Source organism: Rutilus rutilus, assembly GCF_951802725.1.
Source record: "Rutilus rutilus genome assembly, chromosome: 16".
Taxonomy (NCBI): Eukaryota; Metazoa; Chordata; class Actinopteri; order Cypriniformes; family Leuciscidae; genus Rutilus; species Rutilus rutilus.
The window spans coordinates 35,711,284-35,732,090 of NC_140224.1; the positions used below are offsets into that span (position 1 = coordinate 35,711,284).

The following is a 20,807-nucleotide window of genomic DNA, read 5'->3' on the forward strand; positions in this document are numbered from 1 at the left end:
TATTGATTATGAACGCGTATTTATATTACATATTATCTGTATACACATTTAAACTAAATGCTTAATATTACTTGTTGAAATAAAATTGCTCATGTGTAATGGATTAAGCGTGTAATAATTACATAAATAATATAAAATAATTTAAATAATTCATTACTAAAAGCCAGATGATATTGTCTTAAAATCTGTGAAACGGTGGAAGTGACTTTATTGCGTCAGGCATGTGTCACTTTGCTCAAAGCTGACTGGTCCAATGTTAGGTTGACGTCTCGTCCACAGAACATAACCTTCTCTAAAACAGGTTGGCTCTTGAACAAGTTACTATTACTAAAACAAGTTACTATTGCGATGAAGCCTAAAACCCAGAGTGGGAATATTGTTTCAGTTAAATTAAATGTATTTTTTTCCCCTTTCTAAATCAAACCTCTGTTACTCTAAAACTTTACATCCTGTTTGATCCAGTTACACAATTCAGTTTGCTATTATCAACAATGAAAGGGAGGTTATTGATGCATTCATGTATTCATCTTGTTCATGAACAAGATCATCTTTCTATTACTGAAAGCCTGTTATAGAAATAATTCCTTGAGCTGCAACATAAACGTATTCATTTTTTTAAACAAAAGAACTGAAAGGAAGCGGAAAACAGAAATGATCCTTTTAATGCTTTTGAATAAACATGAATCTGATTGTCTTCGTTACCGTAGTAAAAGATATAGTATATAACAATTCATGTAAATGATTAAATAATGATTTTTTTTTATTCTAGACAAAGACTACATGAGATGAGAAAAAAATAGAAACCCAAAACCAGTATGACATCAATGTTACATTCATTAAAATGGCATTAGACAAAATGCATGTAAAAAGTTGTGCTACTAAACTAAAAGTGTGTCAGGACACTCATCAGAGGAACAAGTATCAGCATCAGAGAACCACACAGACAAGAAGCCTCAGATACCTTCACTTGTTCTGGGACCCACTTATCTGTGAACAGGGGATATAATGAAATGCAGTGAAATATAATGTATTCATGACAGAAATAATCAGAAACCTTTATTTACAAATTATTAAAATAAATGAAATGTTCACCTGTGTTCCCTGCAGACAACACCAGAGGACCCATGGATATGGAAGCACTGTCATGGAAGTCCAGAGACCTGCCCTCTCTCCGCTGGTGTCCAGAGGCACAGTCCTAATAGAGAAAAGAGCAAAATCCAGCTGTGTGAATCCCTGTTAAATATCATTGATATAATCACAGTTCATCACCATTGTCTTTGTGAAAGGAGTGCACAAGGAGTGTTAAGCAGTGGACAGCCAAAACAAGTATTTTAGCAGCCTTACATACTGACACAGAAGCATTTGATAAAGTTCTAACACTGAATTTAAAGCCACACTATATAACTTTTTTTGTCCACAATTAACATTTTTAATAATGAAAGGAGCACATCATGAATCCATCTTTCAAACCGTGTTTTTGACTTGCCCATTTATATTTAAATTGATCAGTTACATTTAATATCAGCGTGAATAATTCAGTCCCATTATGACAGGTTTTGTAAACTCACCGTTGAGCAGCGATTGCTTGACAGAAGGCAAAGGTGAACAGTACAGTGCAGGTAAAGCTTAGTGGAGTTTGCAGTGAAGATAAACATCCTGAAGGAGAAACGGCTGGATGTCGAGACGCCGTTCTGCAGCAGCTTCACTGTGTCGTCATGTGGATTGGGACAACTGAGAATATCGATAATGACAAATTCTTTCACTTTTGTATTAACTGTTTCAAATGATCTCATGCTTTAGTTCTGAAATACTGAAAGACAAAGCATGTAAGCAAGGCAATGCTAAAAGTTAAATGATTATTTATTCAAATGTTACATTGAGTAAAAGCTAAAGGCTTAAAAAAATAGAAAGAAGCCCTGCTTTACTCTGAAAGGATGAGATCCCAGCGGAGGCTGTAATCAGGATCATTCACAGGTGTAGCCCAACACGTGTCCATCACCAGGGCAAACTGGCGGCTGTCGACCCCCTCAACACGAACTTCCACATGCATCTCCTGGTCGAGCTCTGCATCCACACGACCAGTGAAGGGCCGGGTAAACTCATCATCCTGATATGGAATCATCCGGACCTGATATCTGCCTTCACCAGCGGGAAGAGTCTTGTGCACAATACTATCGAATTGTTCCCAAAAAAAAAAAAAAAAAAAATACAATAAAGTTAAATCATGTACATTTTTGTATTTGCCTCAACTCAATTTAGAAATGTAAATATTTCAAGAGCATAACACATTTCTTAGAATCTATTCTTAGAATATATTTGCATTTTTATACTGTGCATTAGTTTTTCCTGCTTAAAAGATTCCCACCTCTCCAGTGGGTTGATTTCCACATTCATGGAAAGTGTTTGTGATTGAGGATAAACACAGCTGAAAGAAAGCTTCAGGATTTTCTCTCTGCTAATGAGACTTCCACCCTCTGACCTCGGTTTCCCCAGAATAAAGTTATCATAGATGAAGTGGGTGCTGTTAGCCTGTGGACAACAAATGTAAAATTTTGTAATTTAGCCTAAAATGAATTCAAGGTATTGCAACAGCAGAAACTAAGCCAAAATTTCCCTCAGTCAAGAGAAATATTGTTGGGTTACATATTAATGGTGGAGAATGTGGGCAAATGTTCCAAACTCTTTCATAGCAGGGTGTTGTGCATCTTTCCCCACTGAATCTCTCTTTATGGAGGTCTGTTTGGGCCCTTCCCTTGGTTTGTTACAGATTCTTCAGTTCCCTTTCAAGCCTCCATACACACTTCTCAAAGTCTCATAGAGATTCCCCAAGTGGTCAAACTCTGTTGGTTCCATCAGGCAATACAAATAATTGGATGGTGTTTTTGAATAACTGATACATAGTTAAACCTACCAGAAGATTTGTGCCACAGATGTGTTCATCATTATCAAAATGGAATTCCACTCTGCCATTCCGGACCGTTCCTTTGCAGCTGGGATCATTGAGGTGTAAGACATCAGCTGGAAAACCAGCCTCAAAGAGCTGACAGCGAGACACAGACATGGAGCCAGAGCTGCTTTCACAGGTTTCTGAGAACTCTGAGAGAGAAAACAGCCAAAAGATGGTCAGAATTATTAATAATAATAATAACAACAACAACTAAATAATTACAGGGGTTTTTTTTTTTTTTTTTTTTTTTGTAGAATGAGTTTCACCAAAAGAATCTGGACGGGTCTGGTTCTCGTAACATAAACATCCATAGACGCCGTTTTTCTCTCCACACCATTCATTCTCTGTGCAGTTGAGTTGGGCACAGGGGTCTAAATGAGGAAAACATAAAATGGACAAAACAAAGGAAAGAAGCAGGGGCCATCAACCAAATATTCTGTATTATGTACAAATATGACCAGTAAACCCTCTTGACGTTGGTTTATTCCTTAAAAATATAAAGAGTCAAAGAATGCCAATTCATGTTTATAAATGAGCAGAAAACATGTATGCTAATATGATTTTGCAGGTCTGTTTCTTACTCATCTTTATTAAATTAATTCAGTAATTATTTGACTACACTCTTGTGTAAAAGTGTGATGAACTGGGTGGAAATATTAAGAATTACTTTGTGAAATAAAAATACATGTCAAAAAAGTATACACTACTGTTCAAAAGTACTGTATGTTTTTAGGTAGGATTTTTTTTTATTTGAAGTTATTCAGCAAGGATGCATTAAATTGATCAAAAGCAACAGTAAAGAGGCATGTAACAAAATATTAATGTTTCAAATAAATGCTGTTTTTCTATACATTAAAGAACCCTCAAAAAAATGTCACCGTTTCCACTAAAAATACATTTGAGTGTGTTGAAAGTTGCTATATCGTTACTGTGTTGACTTTGGTGGCTGGTATGAGAAACATGTTGCACATCGCAGTAAGCTAGATCGATATTACATATATCTATATACATATATATATACATATACAGTATATATATATATATATATATATATATATATATATATACACATATACACATATACACATATATATATATATATATACACACACGACTACGGTAGCGAGTAGTATGAAAGGCAGAAAATCCGGTTGGTCGGGGTGGTGGATGGGTCAAACATAGGACTTTCACTCAGATCATGTCCCGCGTGTCAAGTTTCCTAAAACCAAACATCCCGTTCTTTTTTTCCTAAACCCAACCGTCCCATTGTTCTTTTACTAAACCCAACCATCCCGTTCTTCTTTTCCTAAACCCAACCATCCCGTTCTTCTTTTCCTAAACCCAACCATCCCATTGTTCTTTTACTAAACCAAACCGTCCCGTTCTTCTTTTCCTAAACCCAACCGTCCCATTCTTCTTTTCCTAAACCCAACCATCCCGTTCTTCTTTTCCTAAACCCAACCGTCCCATTCTTCTTTTCCTAAACCCAACCATCCCGTTCTTCTTTTCTTAAACCCAACCATCCCATTCTTCTTTTCCTAAACCCAACCATCCCGTTCTTCTTTTCCTAAACCCAACCATCCCTTTGTTCTTTTACTAAACCCAACAGTCCCGTTCTTCTTTTCCTAAACCCAACCGTCCCGTTCTTCTTTTCCTAAACCCAACCATCCCGTTCTTCTTTTCCTAAACCCAACCATCCCGTTCTTCTTTTCCTAAACCCAACCATCCCGTTATTCTTTTCCTAAACCCAACCATCCCATTGTTCTTTTACTAAACCCAACCGTCCCGTTCTTCTTTTCCTAAACCCAACCATCCCGTTCTTCTTTTCCTAAACCCAACCATCCCGTTCTTCTTTTCCTAAACCCAACCATCCCGTTATTCTTTTCCTAAACCCAACCATCCCATTGTTCTTTTACTAAACCCAACCGTCCCATTCTTCTTTTCCTAAACCCAACCATCCCGTTCTTCTTTTCCTAAACCCAACCGTCCCATTGTTCTTCTTTTCCTAAACCCAACTATCCTATTCTTCTTTTCCTAAACCCAACCATCCCGCTCTTTTTTTCCTAAACCCAACCATCCCATTGTTCTTTTATTAAACCCAACCATCCCGTTCTTCTTTTCCTAAACCCAACCATCCCGTTCTTCTTTTCCTAAACCCAACCGTCCCGTTGTTGTCCCGCGTGTCATGGAAACGTAAGCCCACCCACAACCTTTTCCTTAACTTAAGGGGCCTTGTTCATTTCAGCCAGATGATTAATTAGTTGGGTTAGTAAAATAACGAAATTATAGTTTTTAAGTAGAAAAAAATATTTATGTAAAGAGATTCATGTAAAAATACATTCACTGCTTTTTTTTTTACTTTTTTTTCATCAGATAAATGCTGCCTTGGTGAGCATAAGAGACTACTTCCAAAAGAAAGCATTTAAAAAGAAATCCGACTAATATTTCCTTTTATACAGTAGTGTACACAAGGACTCTCTTAGAATATTAGGGAAACAGTACAGTACTTTACCAGTGGATGATGTCTCATTAAGGCCTCTGACATCTGATATGAGAAAGATTTATGTTAATGTCACCCATTTCCAAAATTAATTGCAAAAAGTTAATGAACAAAGCCTATACATGGCTGAATTTATTTACCTGCACAGTAAGCTCCGCAAAACATTGGCTTGACAAACTCATAAACATAGTAATTTCCTGGACAGGCTTTGACTCTTATAGGGTGGGATGTGTAGTCACAGCAGCTGTTCCATGAGGAGACACAGACCTGACGGGTGACCACTCCATCTTCCAGCTGTGGGTGCGAGCCGTTGAGCGACAGTGGGGAATAAGTGCCACACATGTACTGATTTACACATGATTCTGGCATCTGAGTATTTTTACCATTGTAGAACATCCTGTACCAGCCATTCCACTCCACATTATAATCACACATACTATAGTAGTAATAGTTATTATAGTAAGAGTTGTCTGTGGCTCTCCAAGGCTCATCCAGACTGGTATAGTTGAGGCAGGGGTCGACACTTATGGTGCTAAAAGATACTATTACAAAAAATGTAAAGATTTAATTAATTTATGATGTATTTATATTTAAAAGGTCTGTCATTTGAAAGCCAACAACAGAATTCATAATCAGGTCAAATATGAAGAATAATGAATTTACCTGCACAATATACAGGATCTGGGATTGAAAGAGTTGGTCTGGTAAGTTTGTAGACATAATAATTTTCAGGACAAGCTTTGACTTGGATCGGGTCGGATCTGTAGCGACTGCACTGATAATCACGGGAGCCGTAAACTTCACGAGTAACAACTCCATCTTCTAGCCGAGGATGAGAGTCACCAAGCCACAGAGAACTATAACCTCCACATGACATGTAATTAAAACACCACTCAGGCATCTGAGCACTTGATCCATTAATGAAGAGTCGATACCAGCCATCCCATTCTACACGAGTGTCATCATGATCAGATATGAATCCATAACTAGACCAGTAATTGTGTGTGCTTCTCCAGTAGTTGTCGAGTATGTTGTAGTTATTGCACGGGTCATAATCTGTTACTGAGAGATGATGAGACCAAAACAAACAAGTTAAATCTCAATAAGGATCTACATAAATTTAAATCTGAACTGGTCAAACACAGTACATTTCACAAATAATTCATACACAACATGACTGTATAATAATGATGCAATTTAAACAACAATGCAGAACAATCATTGCAAAAACCAAAACAATAAATTACAGATCTTGTTCATATGCATCATTCGTAACAACTTACTCAAGGTGATGCTGGATCCAGTGAATAAATCTGGACTTACAGTGGACACTGTCTGTGAAATAGTGTTGACATCTAAAAAGAAGGAAATTCAAGACATGACTGAAATCATGGTATACGAAAGACTGTTAAAAGTGGAAAAAACAGTACCTGTGCAGTATCCTGAACACCACCAGAATTGTGGATTCACAAGTTCATAGACATAGTAATTGCCTGGACACGCTTTCACTCTGATGGGTTTTGTCTTGTAATCACAGCAGCTTCCCCAATTAGTCCCTCCACAGACCTCCCTGGTCACCACTCCATCCTCTATCTGAGGGTGAGGATCACTGAGCCACAGATTGATGTATGTGTTACAGGTGTATGAACTAACACAGGTCTCTGACATCCGGATGTCCATTCCATAGTAGAAAAGCCGGTACCAGCCATTCCAGGAGAAACGTTCATCACAAATGTAATCTCCACTTTCATTGTTGGCTCTCCAGGGACGATCCAGAGACTCATAGTTGTAGCAGGGATCACTGCTGATGCTTTGGAAAGCAACTGTCATGGAGTTTGCAAAAGTATTAATTATATACTAACTTGCAATTATATTCTAACTATATTATAGCAATTATATTCTAAGAGGTAGTGTACTTTCAGGCTCAAAGTGAGGCAAGTCTACAGAACTGACAGCAGCCTGCAGAAGCAACAGGGACTACATAGAATAAAACTTATTTTCATATATTTTTTATGAGACAAAAACTTGACTGCAGATAGGCACAAGAGGACTGTAGAGTAAAATTGATACGTTCATGTACAGTATACATATTAATTATTGAACAAATGGCATAATGTGTAATTTGAGTAATTGTGTAACAAAGAGATGTAGGTGCTACTGATCTGTAACATAACCTACTATACAGAATAGATAATGGACTGCACACCACTGATTATAACTAGTTAAAACATGATTATTTTCATAAAACAAAAAATTATGTTAAATGATCTAATATATAGAGTGTTTACTCATTATAGTGAAATAAAAAATCATAACAAAAATCCCAGAGACAAGGGTTAAAATGGTACCTGCACAGTACACAGGCTGGGGGGATGATATGATGGGTCTGACAAATTCATAGACGTAATAATCTCCTGGACAGGCTTTGACTCGGATGGATGTGGAACTGTAGGCGCCACACTGATTGGAATACTCCCACCACCACCATCCATTAGTTCCCACGACTTCACAGGTCTCCACTCCATCCTCAAGTGTTGGATGAGAACCGCTGAGATACAGTCCAGTTTGACCACCACATCTCACATCAGTCACACACCACTCAGACATCTGGGCACTTTCTCCATTCAGATACAGCCGATACCAGCCTCTCCATTCAACAAGGGTGTCATCATAGCCATAATACTGATATGGGTTTTGCCGTATGTCTCTCCAGGATTCATCAAGAGTGTTATAATCATAGCAAGGATCAGTTGTAGGTTCTGAGAGAATAAAGAAAAAAGACTCATTCACTGATGTGTCAAACACAAGAGTACAGGTAAACATCTAACATCTGTGTCTGTATGAAAGAGAAGATATTGGGATGGTAAACTGAAAATGGATTATTAGATAAACTGACTAAACCTACAACAAGTGTATCCTTTAAACCCTTCTCTCACTAATTAAAAAAGAGCTGCCACCTTGATCATAATTGAGTGTTAAGGAACTGTATCTTTATTTTCACCCACTTGAATAACAATGTTGAACTTAGTGTTGGAACTTTGATGACAAATGTGAGATTCAAATATTTAAATACAATTATTTTCCCATTGAAACAAAATATATAAAAGTGCAACACTCAAGATCATCCTCAGATAATTACAGATTGTGATGCTGTACTGTATGAAACGTTTTAAATAAAGAGCTGAGCGGACTATAAATATCTCCGAAACCAAGTTATTGTTTGTAAAAACTTTAGATTTCGATTATAAAACTAATTAAAATATAAACTAATGTTTTAAAAATGTGTTATTTGGCAAGTGACCATGGTATAAGCGGGTTAATGCCCTTCGAGGTGTCCAGTGTCAGGTATTAATGGACTTCGGCGGAGGCAACTGCTGAGCGTCGGACGGTTCACGCCTCGCCGTCGTCCATTAATACCTGACAATGGACACCTCGTCGGGCATTAACCCTTACATAATTTATAGTTATTACTACAGTAACTACATGTAACGTGTAACAAGGACACTGTCAAATAAAGTGTAACCCACTGTTTTTCTACAGGAGGCATTTCATTTCTAAAAGTAATACATTTTATTAAAAGTACTATGTGTAAAAGTCAGTCTGGATAAAAATATCTGCTTTAAGCTTCAAATGCATAATCTTTTTGTAAGTTAAAACAATACATTATTTTATCCCTTTGAAACAATGAAATACAGTAGCTTATTAAAAATGGTGTTTTAATATTAGTGCACACTCATAAATAATGTAATTTTCTTTCAAATTTTAAATACACAGTATGCTGTCAGGTCTACTATAATATCCTGTGTTTCTGTTTAAGTCTGGTGTTACTGTTCTGCTGTCTATCATTGATCATCCCACCTGTTACTCTGCCCATTTCATCTGGTCATCATTACCTCTGATTATCTCATTATCTACAAGCATAGCATATATCCACCTTTTTCCTATCGAGTCTACTGCGTTTTAGATTGTGGGAGCCACTTCAGGTTCGGGGAAGTTCAAAAAGACTGAAACACATTATAAGGTTGAGCTACGAATAATATTTATCTGTCAATTTGACTGAATGAGCTGTACAATTTTCTTCATGTTCTATTTTCAGACATCAGGAGAATAACGTAACGCTTGGTATTTTAATGTGACGTGGTATTGTGACACTGTCACACATGACACGTTTTAACCACTCTATATATTATGATGATTATATGCATATTAGAGCTTTAATAGGTTTACATGTTGTCTTAGTCATTTTTGTCCATTTTATTCCTCTTATCTGTTTTAATGTGTGTAAACCATACTGGGTCTGCCTGTCATGTGACTGATCACATGACAGGAAACAGGAAATAGCCAGCATAAAGGAAGCAGCATGGCAAAGAAATGAGGGCTCTGTCAAGACGACCAAAGCTGGATCGAGGAGTTTCTTTTAAGGACTTAAGTTAACATTCCAGCAAACCCATCACTTTTCATTGGATTATCACTACAGTTGGATTGTATATACACCGGTGGACACTTACAGCACGCGCGAGGACTCTTAAGGACTGTTTTATGGTATGAAACCAATGGACTCTATGCTTTTAACAGCCTAAGGCTTCTAGTTGTATTATGTTGTTTTAAGTTCCTTGTCGAAATTGTAAATACACTTAATTTATTCACTTTATTTCTGTTGTCGTCTCATCTTTTAAAACGCTTCCAAAACTCTCTGTTTAATCTGACCCCAGTTTTAGCTCATGTTACTCATCCGATTAGGCCGTTTGTTACAGTATAACAAGAATATTTATGACAAAAGCTCTTTTCAGTCACTGTATTCTCCTGATTATTTTCTTTTTTCTTTGTATTCCGCTGTAACAGTATGAAAAAATACAACATATCCTGCACATTTGTGGTCTGCTCTCTCCATTTAATTTACGATTTATCACATGGATAATTCACTGGAATGCACTAAGAATCTCTCGTTTTCCTCCCTAAATCCTCACTTCTTTTTCCAGGTTTGTTTTCACATGGATGCTTTAAAATGTAATTGTCTCCCTTTTTCACTTCTAATCTCTATTAGTTGTGTTTACTGGAATGTTTCTAAAGCAGGTTAATAAATACAATTAATGTCTGTCAAAATAATGTAAATCACTTTGAAATATTATCAGTGTTCCAGTTAATGAACAATTTTGATCAAGGCAACATATGTTACATAATACAGACATATATCACTACAGTGATATTTAACACGTCTGTAATATTGCTGCGGAAATAATTGAGCTTTTCAGGTTATTTATGGTCTGTTAGTCATTTGTTAATGCTTTTACAATTTTAAATGTCCTTTTAATGTAGAACAGTGTCATCTCATAGTACCCAATTTTGGAAATGCTTTTTATTGCATTTATACAGCAATATGTTCACTGATTGTTTACAGTTAAATAGAAATAATTTGCACAAAGCCTCGTGGGACTTGTGGATACCTGCTTTCTTCAGTAATTCTCAAAAAAAAAAAAAAAACAGTATTGAAAATGTATTAGTAATGTCATAGACATCTTTCAGTTTAATTTACCCCATCATACTATTTGTATTCTAGTTAAATACATATGATACAGCATAGCAGCAGTATATCAGCATGGCTATGATTACCTTTGACATTGTGCCTATGGCTGAATCATCTTTAATATAGTTCATAATTTAATAGCCTATTTGGTTTTGTAAATTATTTTAAATTATTTACATGCATCACAAACACAACATGGATCTGATCTGCTTATGCCAAACAATAATCCTCCAGATTGTAACATAATACATTATATTACCAGTCGTAGTGTCCATGGTTGTAGTGGTAGTGTTTATGTTGCTTGAATCTAAAATAAATGATAAATATTACATAAATAACAATTATGTCTTACATAAACAAAGGGCACATGTATATTTACCTGCACAGTATGCCAAACTGCAGGTAGTTGGGCTCACAAACTCATAGACATAATAATCTCCTGGACAGGCTTTGACTTTAATGGGATTGGATTGGAAATAGCAGCAGTTATTCCACCAGTGACCGCAGACATCTCGAGTGACCACTCCATCCTCAACTGTTGGATGTCCTCCGTTCAGCCACAGTGGAGCATGAGTGCCACAACTATACTCATCAACACATGTGTCTGGCATCTGAACGCTTTGACCCTGAATGAAGAGACGGTACCAGCCGTTCCAGCTGACCCAAGTGTCACACATTATTTGAGAGGAATGTTGATTGTTGGTGGCTCTCCATGAATCATCCAGGACATTGTAGTTGTAGCAGGGATCAACAGGGGGAGCTGTTGTCATGGAAACATTACAAATATACATTTTGCTGAATAAATAAATGGATGATGTGATAAAAAAAATTTTTTTAGTAGTTGAGCTATGAAAACGTTGTCTCCAGAACGATCTTTCCTTAAGCTCCCTGTTTCATTTGTGTTTTAAGTTCAAAGCTGAAGACAATTTGTCATGAGCTTTCAGAACATCTCCACTCATTTAGCTGACAAAACAAGTGTTAAAAACAGCTGAACTTGAGTCCCTTTGCAAATTGAGCCCAAATGTCGCTTTTCCACTGCATGGTACGGCTCAGTAGGGCTCACTTTTGGGGGGTTTTCCACTGTGTACAACACCAAGTAGGCCTACCTAGACCTTTTTTTTTTTAGTACCACCTCATTTGAGGTTCCAAGCGAGCCGTACGATACTAAAATGTGACGTGTTAAAACTGCAGATCACTGATTGGTCAGAGAGAATCGTCACTATCAGCGTCATTTTTTTCTTCTGCTGATTACAAAATAAGATATTTACTGTTAACAAACAGTTTTGGGTCACCATTGATGTCCATACTATGGGGAAAAAAATACTATTTTTCAATGGTGCCTCACAACTGTTTGGTTACAAATATGATTTTTTTTGTTTGTTTTATTTTTTTTTAACAGATCAAATAAATTCATACAGGTTTGGAAAAACTTTAGGGTTTTGGGGTTAAAAAATAAGTTTAGTGTTACAAAATGTGTTTGAGAAACTGGTTTAGTTTTCACTATTTACAACACTTCAGTACTTCACTTTGCCTAAAAATGCTATCTTTGTTTCCATTTTAAGAGTCTGAAATGCATAGTCATTTGTGAGCTGTATTACTTCTTGTTAATGTGATATATATTTTTTTTTTCTCTTTTTCTGTAGAAATTATAATGCATTTGCTTAATGTGATAATCAGGAACATTTCAATATTCAATAATGATTCAACAATTCAATAATTCATGTTTCAGAGAAAATGCATGTCCAAAAAGATGCTCAAGAGAGTTTATGAAGGAAGCAAGACAATACTTTACCAGTGGTTGTGATTGGTGGAGTCATGGATTCTATAGATGGGATCGTCTCTGTTGTTGTAGACGCTGATGATATGGACTGGTTTGAGGCTTCTGGTAGTAGGAACATTATATATTAACATCAATAATTTTCAAACAAAATCCAGAAAAAAAATTAAAGAATGAGGATTGTATAAGTGAATGCTCACCAGTACAGTAAGCGCTACAAAATATTGGCTTGACAAACTCATAAACATAGTAATTTCCTGGACAGGCTTTGACTCTTATAGGGTGTGATGTGTAGTCACAGCAGCCACTCCATGAGGAGACACAGACCTGACGGGTGACCACTCCATCTTCCAGCTGTGGGTGCGAGCCATTGAGCCACAGTGGTTCATAAGTGCCACACATGCCTTGATTTACACATGAATCTGACATCTGAGTATTTTCACCATTGTAGAACATCCTGTACCAGCCATTCCACTCCACGTTATAATCACACATACTATAGTAGTTATAGTTATTATAGTAAGGGTTGTCTGTGGCTCTCCGAGGCTCATCCAGACTGGTATAGTTGTAGCAGGGGTCGACGCTTGGGGTGGAGAAAGGCACTATTAAGGAAAAAGTAGGAAGAGAGCATAATATATTGAAGATTAAATATATTCAAGATGATCATATGAATTCAAACCAATACAATTTATGAAAAGCACATCAAATATAAAGATGAACTAATGTACCTGCACAATATACAGGATCTGGGATTGAAAGAGTTGGTCTGTTAAATTTGTAGACATAATAATTTCCAGGACAAGCTTTGACTTGGATCGGGTCGGATCTGTAGCGACTGCACTGATCATTACGGGAGCCGTAAACTTCACGAGTAACAACTCCATCTTCTAGCCGAGGATGAGAGTCACCAAGCCAAAGAGAACTATAACCTCCACATGACATGTAATAAAAACACCACTCAGGCATCTGAGCACTTGATTCATTAATGAAGAGTCGATACCAGCCATCCCATTCTACACGAGTGTCATCATGATCAGATATGTATCCATAACTAGACCAGTAATTGTGTGTGCTTCTCCAGTAGTTGTCGAGTATGTTGTAGTTATTACACGGGTCATAATCTGTTACTGAGAGATGATGAGACCAAAACAAACAAGTTACTATGAGAAACTTCACAAGCGCAAATCCGAACCAGTCAAACACTGTAATAATCATGAGATTCATAAACCATTCATACACAATGCGACTGTGTAATAGTAAAAATGTTTATGCATAAACATTTCCATTTAAACTGTAATGCAAATCTTTCATATGAAAAAAATTATAATTTTTAATAACACTCATGTATTCGTTCATATATATTATTTAAAACTTACTCAAGGTGATGCTGGATCCAGTGAATATATCTGGACTTATAGTGGAAACCGCCTGTGAAATAGTGTTGACATCTAAAAAGAAGGAAATTCATGTCATGCAGAAAAAAAAAAGAAAAAAAAGGTTTGAAATACTTAAATAAATCAGAAAAGTACAGTACCTGTACAGTATCCTGCACACCCCCATGCTGGATTCACAAGTTCATAGACATAGTAATTGCCTGGACACGCTTTCACTCTGATGGGTTTTGTCTTGTAATCACAGCAGCCTCCCCAATAAGTCCCTCCACAGACCTCCCTGGTCACCACTCCATCCTCTATCTGAGGGTGAGGATCATTGAGCCACAGATTATAGTATGTGTTACAGGTGTATGTACTAACACAGGTCTCTGGCATCCGGATGTCCATTCCATAGTAGAAAAGCCGGTACCAGCCATTCCAGGAGAAACGTTCATCACAAATGTAATCTCCACTTTCATTGTTGGCTCTCCAGGGACGATCCAGAGACTCATAGTTGTAGCAGGGATCACTGCTGATGCTTTGGAAAACAACTGTCATGGAGTTTGCAAAAGTATTAATTATATACTAACTTGCAATTATATTCTAACTATATTATAGCAATTATATTCTAAGAGGTAGTGTACTTTCAGGCTCAAAGTGAGGCAAGTCTACAGAACTGACAGCAGCCTGCAGAAGCAACAGGGACTACATATAAAAAAATATATGAAAATAAGTTTTATTCTGAGACAAAAACTTGACTGCAGATAGGCACAAGAGGACTGTAGAGTAAAATTATGATACGTTCATGTACAGTATACACAGTGGTTAAATTGGGCCGGGGCTCTCCGGGGCTCAGCCCCGGCACATAAGCCTGCTCGTTTGCAGTCAGTTGCCTATAGGAAATTATGTCACATAAAATTTGTTAAAAGTGATGCTTTTGAAAACATATTTCTGATTATAAATGAAAGATTTTGAAATGGCATGTCTATTTTGTCTCGGCGGAGCTGAGATGAGAACAATCGGAACACGGCCGTACTCTTGTTCAGCTGCTTAATCTCGTTGTCAGTCGACCATGATCGCGCACCGCTCGCGCATGCCATGCGCATCTAGGTAGGCTACTACTCAGAACTCCGACATGGATAAATGTACGCAGCAATAATGAATGTTCCTGGGAGATCCGTAGTTGCGCGGGATGTGGAAGCGCGCAAAAGTTCCAGAACCTTCTACTGCCTTAAAAAAAAAAAAAAAAAAAAAACCCGAGCTACTGACCGCCGCTGCAGCAACAGATCAGTTTTGTCAAGTTCAGCACAACGTTGGTTGTACAAAAAGTGCCCTGGCTTGAATAACAAGGTAAGGAAAAAATGTTTGGCACATTGTATGGGTCACTATATCATAACAAGGTAATACAATGTGTAATCAAGCGTTTTATATTTAATATGAGGGAAATAGGCTACACATGCCGTGGACGTGACACAAAAAATCTTTAACTTTTAGGTGGCAAAATATTTTTTTGTAATTCTGTGAATTACACTGCAAACCACAGTAACTACCCTCCGGATGAAGAAGGGTTGGCTCTCCACAGAACATAACATATTCATTTTATTTTATTTTTCATGTTCGCATTTATGAGGAAAAAACCATGTCACGGACGGGACCGCTCTGAATGTGGCACTAAAAGACTGTTTGAAACTTTCACTGAGACCTCAAACAGAAAGCACAAAGCCTTTCTTTAAAATTAATTTCGTTTTGTATTAATTGTATCTTAATTTTAATCAATGTTTCATTTCAAAAATAAGAAGTAAATATAGTATATAGACAATAGATAGCCTAATCACGACACGGACGCGCCGGCGAGTGAACTGGACTCTCGTCTCATAAATGAACCGAAACTCAGCGTATAAGGGAGCCTACTTGCCTGACAGACCTGATAAATATATCTATAGAAAGCTTGGAAGGTCTTCTTTTCAAAACGAAAGAAAACAGACCGCTAGCTTGTGTAGCCTAATCCGTATGAAATGTGCATTTCTCTCTGGCGAGTTTACTACTGCGAAGATTGCATCGTCAACTTCATCTATGCAGGGCACTGACACAGAAAACACTTGTTTATTAATAAACAATTAAAATGTCTCCTTGCTATATTTTACATATTCATAATCATTACTTTTGATGGTTCTTTGTGACAGCTTTTAGGTGCTTCATTGGCAGCGCCACCCTTACATGAACGCGTCACCACCGCATCAGCACCGAAAACAGGACATTTTTTTCAATCCCTGTTTTGGCAGGGGGAAAACTGATCAGAAAATGTAACGAAACGTTGTAGAAATGTAGTGGAGTAGAAAGTATAATAATTGCTGCAAAATGTAACGAAGTAAAAGTCAAACGTATGCACTATTGATTCTACTTAAGTAAAGCCTACAGAAACGAAGTATTTGTACTTCGTTACATTCCACCACTGCTGATGTACAGTAATGTAAATGCTAAATGTCCTAATACCTGTTGATACTACAACAATGCAAATATGCTCTTAACCTTGCAGTTTTTCACATATCATGTAAGACTCAATTTCTCCATTTCTTTTGCACAAAACTCTCCAGAAAATACCATTTAATAGTTTATTTTTCAAAAAAAAAATCCCGGGGGGGCATACCCCCGGACCCCCCTAGGGAGAGCCCCCCCACATAATAAATCCCAATTTAACCCCTGAGTATACATAATTATTGAACAAATGGCATGTGTAATTTGAGTAATTGTATAACAAACCTACTATACATAATAGATAATGGACTGCACACCACTGATTATAACTAGTTAAAACATGATTATTTTCATAAAACAAAAAATGTATGTTAAATTATCTAATATAGTGTTTACTCATTATAGTGAAATAAAAAATCATAACAAAAATCCCAGAGACAAGGGTTAAAATTGTACCTGCACAGTACACAGGCTGGGGGGATGATATGATGGGTTTGACCAATTCATAGACGTAATAATCTCCTGGACAGGCTTTGACTCGGATGGATGTGGAATTGTAGGCGCCACACTCACGGGAATACCCCCACCACCACCCTGCGTTAGTTCCCACGACTTCACGGGTCACCACTCCATCCTCAAGTGTTGGATGAGAACCGCTGAGATACAGTGCAGTTTCACCACCACATCTCAGATCAGTCACACACCACTCAGACATCTGGGCACTTTCTCCATTCAGATACAGCCGATACCAGCCACTCCATTCAACAAGGGTGTCGTCATGTCCATAGTACTGATATGAGCTTTGCCGTATGTCTCTCCAATATTCATCAAGAGTGTTATAATCATAGCACGGATCAGTTGTAGGTTCTGAGAGAATAAAGAAAAAAGACTCATTCACTCATTCACTGAGGTGTCAAACACAAGAGTACAGGTAAACATCTAACATCTGTGTCTGTATGAAAGAGAAGATATTGGGATGGTAAACTGAAAATGGATTATTAGATAAACTGACTAAACCTACAAGAAGTGTATTCTTTATACCCTTCTCTCACTAATTAAAAAAGAGCTGCCACCTTGATCATAATTGAGTGTTATGTATCTTTATTTTCACCCACTTGAATAACAATGTTAAACTTAGTGTTGCAATTTTGATTTTGTGAGATTCAAATATTTAAATTCAATTATTTTACCAATGAAACAAAATATATAAAAGTGGAACAACATTCAAGATCATCCTCAGATAATTAAAGATTGTGATGCTGTAGTGTAAGAAAAATTCGAAATAAAACTTAAAATAAACAAATTAATAAATAACTGTCAATTGTAAAGGAAAAATAAAGCATTGTAAAATCATATATTTCACACTTTCTCCCATCCAGATCGCAAACTACTGCACATTCAATACATAAAAAAAAAAAAAAAAAATCCAATATATTTGTGATATATGACATTCCCTATTAAATTTCCCATTGAACACCATATGTTTTATACAACATGTAACGGAGCGGAGCGAGCGCTTTCAATTCATTACATTGGAAGTCGAGTTTCACGCTCGCGCAGTGCATTGTGGGATTGACAGCGGACCGGAGAAAGTTGAGAGTGGTCGAGAGCGTCAAAAGGTTGGGCCGATTTATGCAAATATTAAGCGAACAACGTGGTCGGCAGCCAATCACTGTGAGGTTCGGGTTGTGTCTCTATTGAGAGTGTATGCTGGATTTAGTGTGTAAAACATTTTGTTTACAAATTGATGCTTTGCGTCAAGCATCTTTTTTTAACAGCCCAACCTTTTGACGCTCTCGGCCGCTCTCAACGCTTTCTCCGGTCCGCTGTCAATCCCAAAAAGCTGGACTTCCATAGAAATAAATTGAAAACGCTCACTCCGCTCGTTCAGTGCCAGTGGACACTTTTTCACTTCCCTATTAGCTGTGTTTACTGGAATGTTTCTAAAGCAGGTTAAAGGAGAACTTGGTAACTTTTTTAACGTAATAAAACTGTCTAGAAATCATTTGGATGGTTAAACAACCTGTTCTGGTGATATTGGTGACTTTCCCCGCTCCCCCCAGCGTTCCCAGGCAGAAAACCAACCTTGCAACTTGGGGACTACCGTCCCGGCAGCGATATTTTTTTTCACAGGATGGTAGGGGAAGACTCATGAATATTCATTAGGGAAGTCATCCCTGATTGGTCTGATGACCTACCCCTAACCCCACCCCTAAACCTACCCGCCACTGGGGGTCTGATGACCTACCCCTAACCCCGCCCTAAACCTACCCGTCACTGGGGTTAAGACCAATCAGGGATGACTTCCCTAATGAATATTCATGAGTCTTCCCCTACCATCCTGTGAAAAAAAATATCGCGTCCCGGCAAGATAGAAATTGGAAGTCTCGTGAGAAGCGAGAACGAGAATGAGAACGAGCGCGAAACACAAATTGCTTTACGGCAATTCGACATAAACACACACACATGTATGATGTATTACCAGATTACTCACCTCGGTAGACATAGCTCCACGCGATACAGTTGGCTTGCTCCGATCAAAACAAACGCACATGAGCAGCGGTAGAGAGGGGGAGGAGGCCGCCGCAAGTGAGTTTTTTACGACTGTGTTGTGAAATATACGCCCCCCCACAGCTGTAGGGGGAGCTCGTGGGGAAAACATGCGACAACAAAAGGGAAAATCAGCGAAGAAGTGACTAGAGTTCGCTAGCGTTACCGAGTTCTCCTTTAATAAATACAATATATTTTGTCTTTCAAAATGATGTAAATAACTCATATATATATATATACACACAAATATTATCAGTTAATGTTCCAGTTAATGAACAATTTTGATCAAGGTAACATATGTTACATAATACAGACATATATCATTACAGTGATATTAACCCTCTGGGCTTCTTCGGTCTAAAATGACCGAAAACTTTTACGTTTTGAATAGTTAAATTGTTTTGCTTCATCGGAATGGGACTTTTGTTGTATTAGATATGTGAACACACAAAATGTTAAGGTGATATGTTAAAGGGTCGTAAAAAAAATAGTCACACTTGGCTCCTTCGCGGTCTAAAATGACCGCCATAGGAAATGAATGGGAAATACGAAAAAATACAGAAACTTTTGGTGGTAAATTAGGTAAAAATTAGGTGGTAAAAAAGTGATTAGATGCATTAAAAAGCTGAGATTCTAAGCTTTAGAATGATATCTATTTTGTGTTGTTCCATTCAGTGGTTGCTTAGTAATTAGATTTTTTCTTTCCTAATGGGAATCAAAAAGAAATGTTGAATTTATTGAAAAAAACAATTTGAAAAAAATTTTTTTTTAAAGAAAATATTAATTATAATGGAAAAAAATAGCTCATAAAAATTTTATAAATATTGAATAGTACCATATAAACCTTTCAAAATGTTAAATAATAATCAAAAAATATTATTAAACAAAAATATATTACATTGATTTTCTTAAAAAAAAAAAAAAAAAAAAAGTTACATTTTAAGGCTTCGGTCACTTTAGACCGCGAAGAAGCCAAGTGTGACCCCTAAACGAAGAAGCCCAGATTAAACACATCTATAATATTGCTGCAGAAATAATCAAACTTTTGGGGTTATTTATGCTCTGTTAGTCATTTTTTAATGCTTTTACAATTTTAAATGTCCTTTTAATGTAGAACAGTGTCATCTCATAGTACCCAATTTTGGAAATGCTTTTTATTGCGTTTATACAGCAAACTTTTCAATGTGGATACCTGCTTTCTTCAGTGATTCTCAGCCAGAGGAGCATTTCCAGAACAACGACGTAACTCGTGAATAGTATCAACACAGTATCTGAGGAATACCTGTTATTTTGCTTAATTATTTCTAGATGTTTGACTCAATCATGGGATCCCTCTTACGTTATACTCTGGGGTCCCCGGCTTACTAGAGCATATGATCCAGTCTGTTGAAAAACTTGCATCCCATAATCTGCTAGTTGTTCTATTTCTGGGATGAAAGTTAGGTGAAATTTCATGATGAATTGAACCTGAAGAGTGATTGTTTTACCTGATGTTTGTCCATTGATTATTTCACCTGTTAAAAACAAATTCCCAGCATATTGAGTTAAAATTATGGCATCTAGTCAGCTGTTATTTAAATCCGTCATTCTGAGAGAAATATGTGATCACTTTTGAACTCACCATTAATCAGCAGCAGCAGCGACACACACAGAAACCTCAT

At 37.1% G+C, this 20,807-nt stretch overlaps 1 protein-coding gene across 1 annotated transcript; it reads right to left on the reverse strand.

Moving 5' to 3' along the window:
• Window positions 1-508: 508 nt before the first annotated feature.
• Window positions 509-20,807, reverse strand: LOC311306302 (uncharacterized protein; the record flags this gene model as incomplete). The annotated part of the gene is made up of 20 exons (XM_084434625.1): window positions 509-987; window positions 1,093-1,195; window positions 1,569-1,731; window positions 1,926-2,171; window positions 2,366-2,529; window positions 2,912-3,096; window positions 3,214-3,318; window positions 5,460-5,492; window positions 5,588-5,989; window positions 6,731-6,802; window positions 6,878-7,270; window positions 7,796-8,206; window positions 11,351-11,731; window positions 12,764-12,853; window positions 12,949-13,350; window positions 13,477-13,875; window positions 14,125-14,196; window positions 14,283-14,672; window positions 17,053-17,463; window positions 20,768-20,807. The coding sequence occupies 20 exons, from the start codon at window positions 20,805-20,807 to the stop codon at window positions 884-886; spliced, it is 4,566 nt and encodes a 1,521-aa protein (XP_084290751.1). The 3' UTR covers window positions 509-883.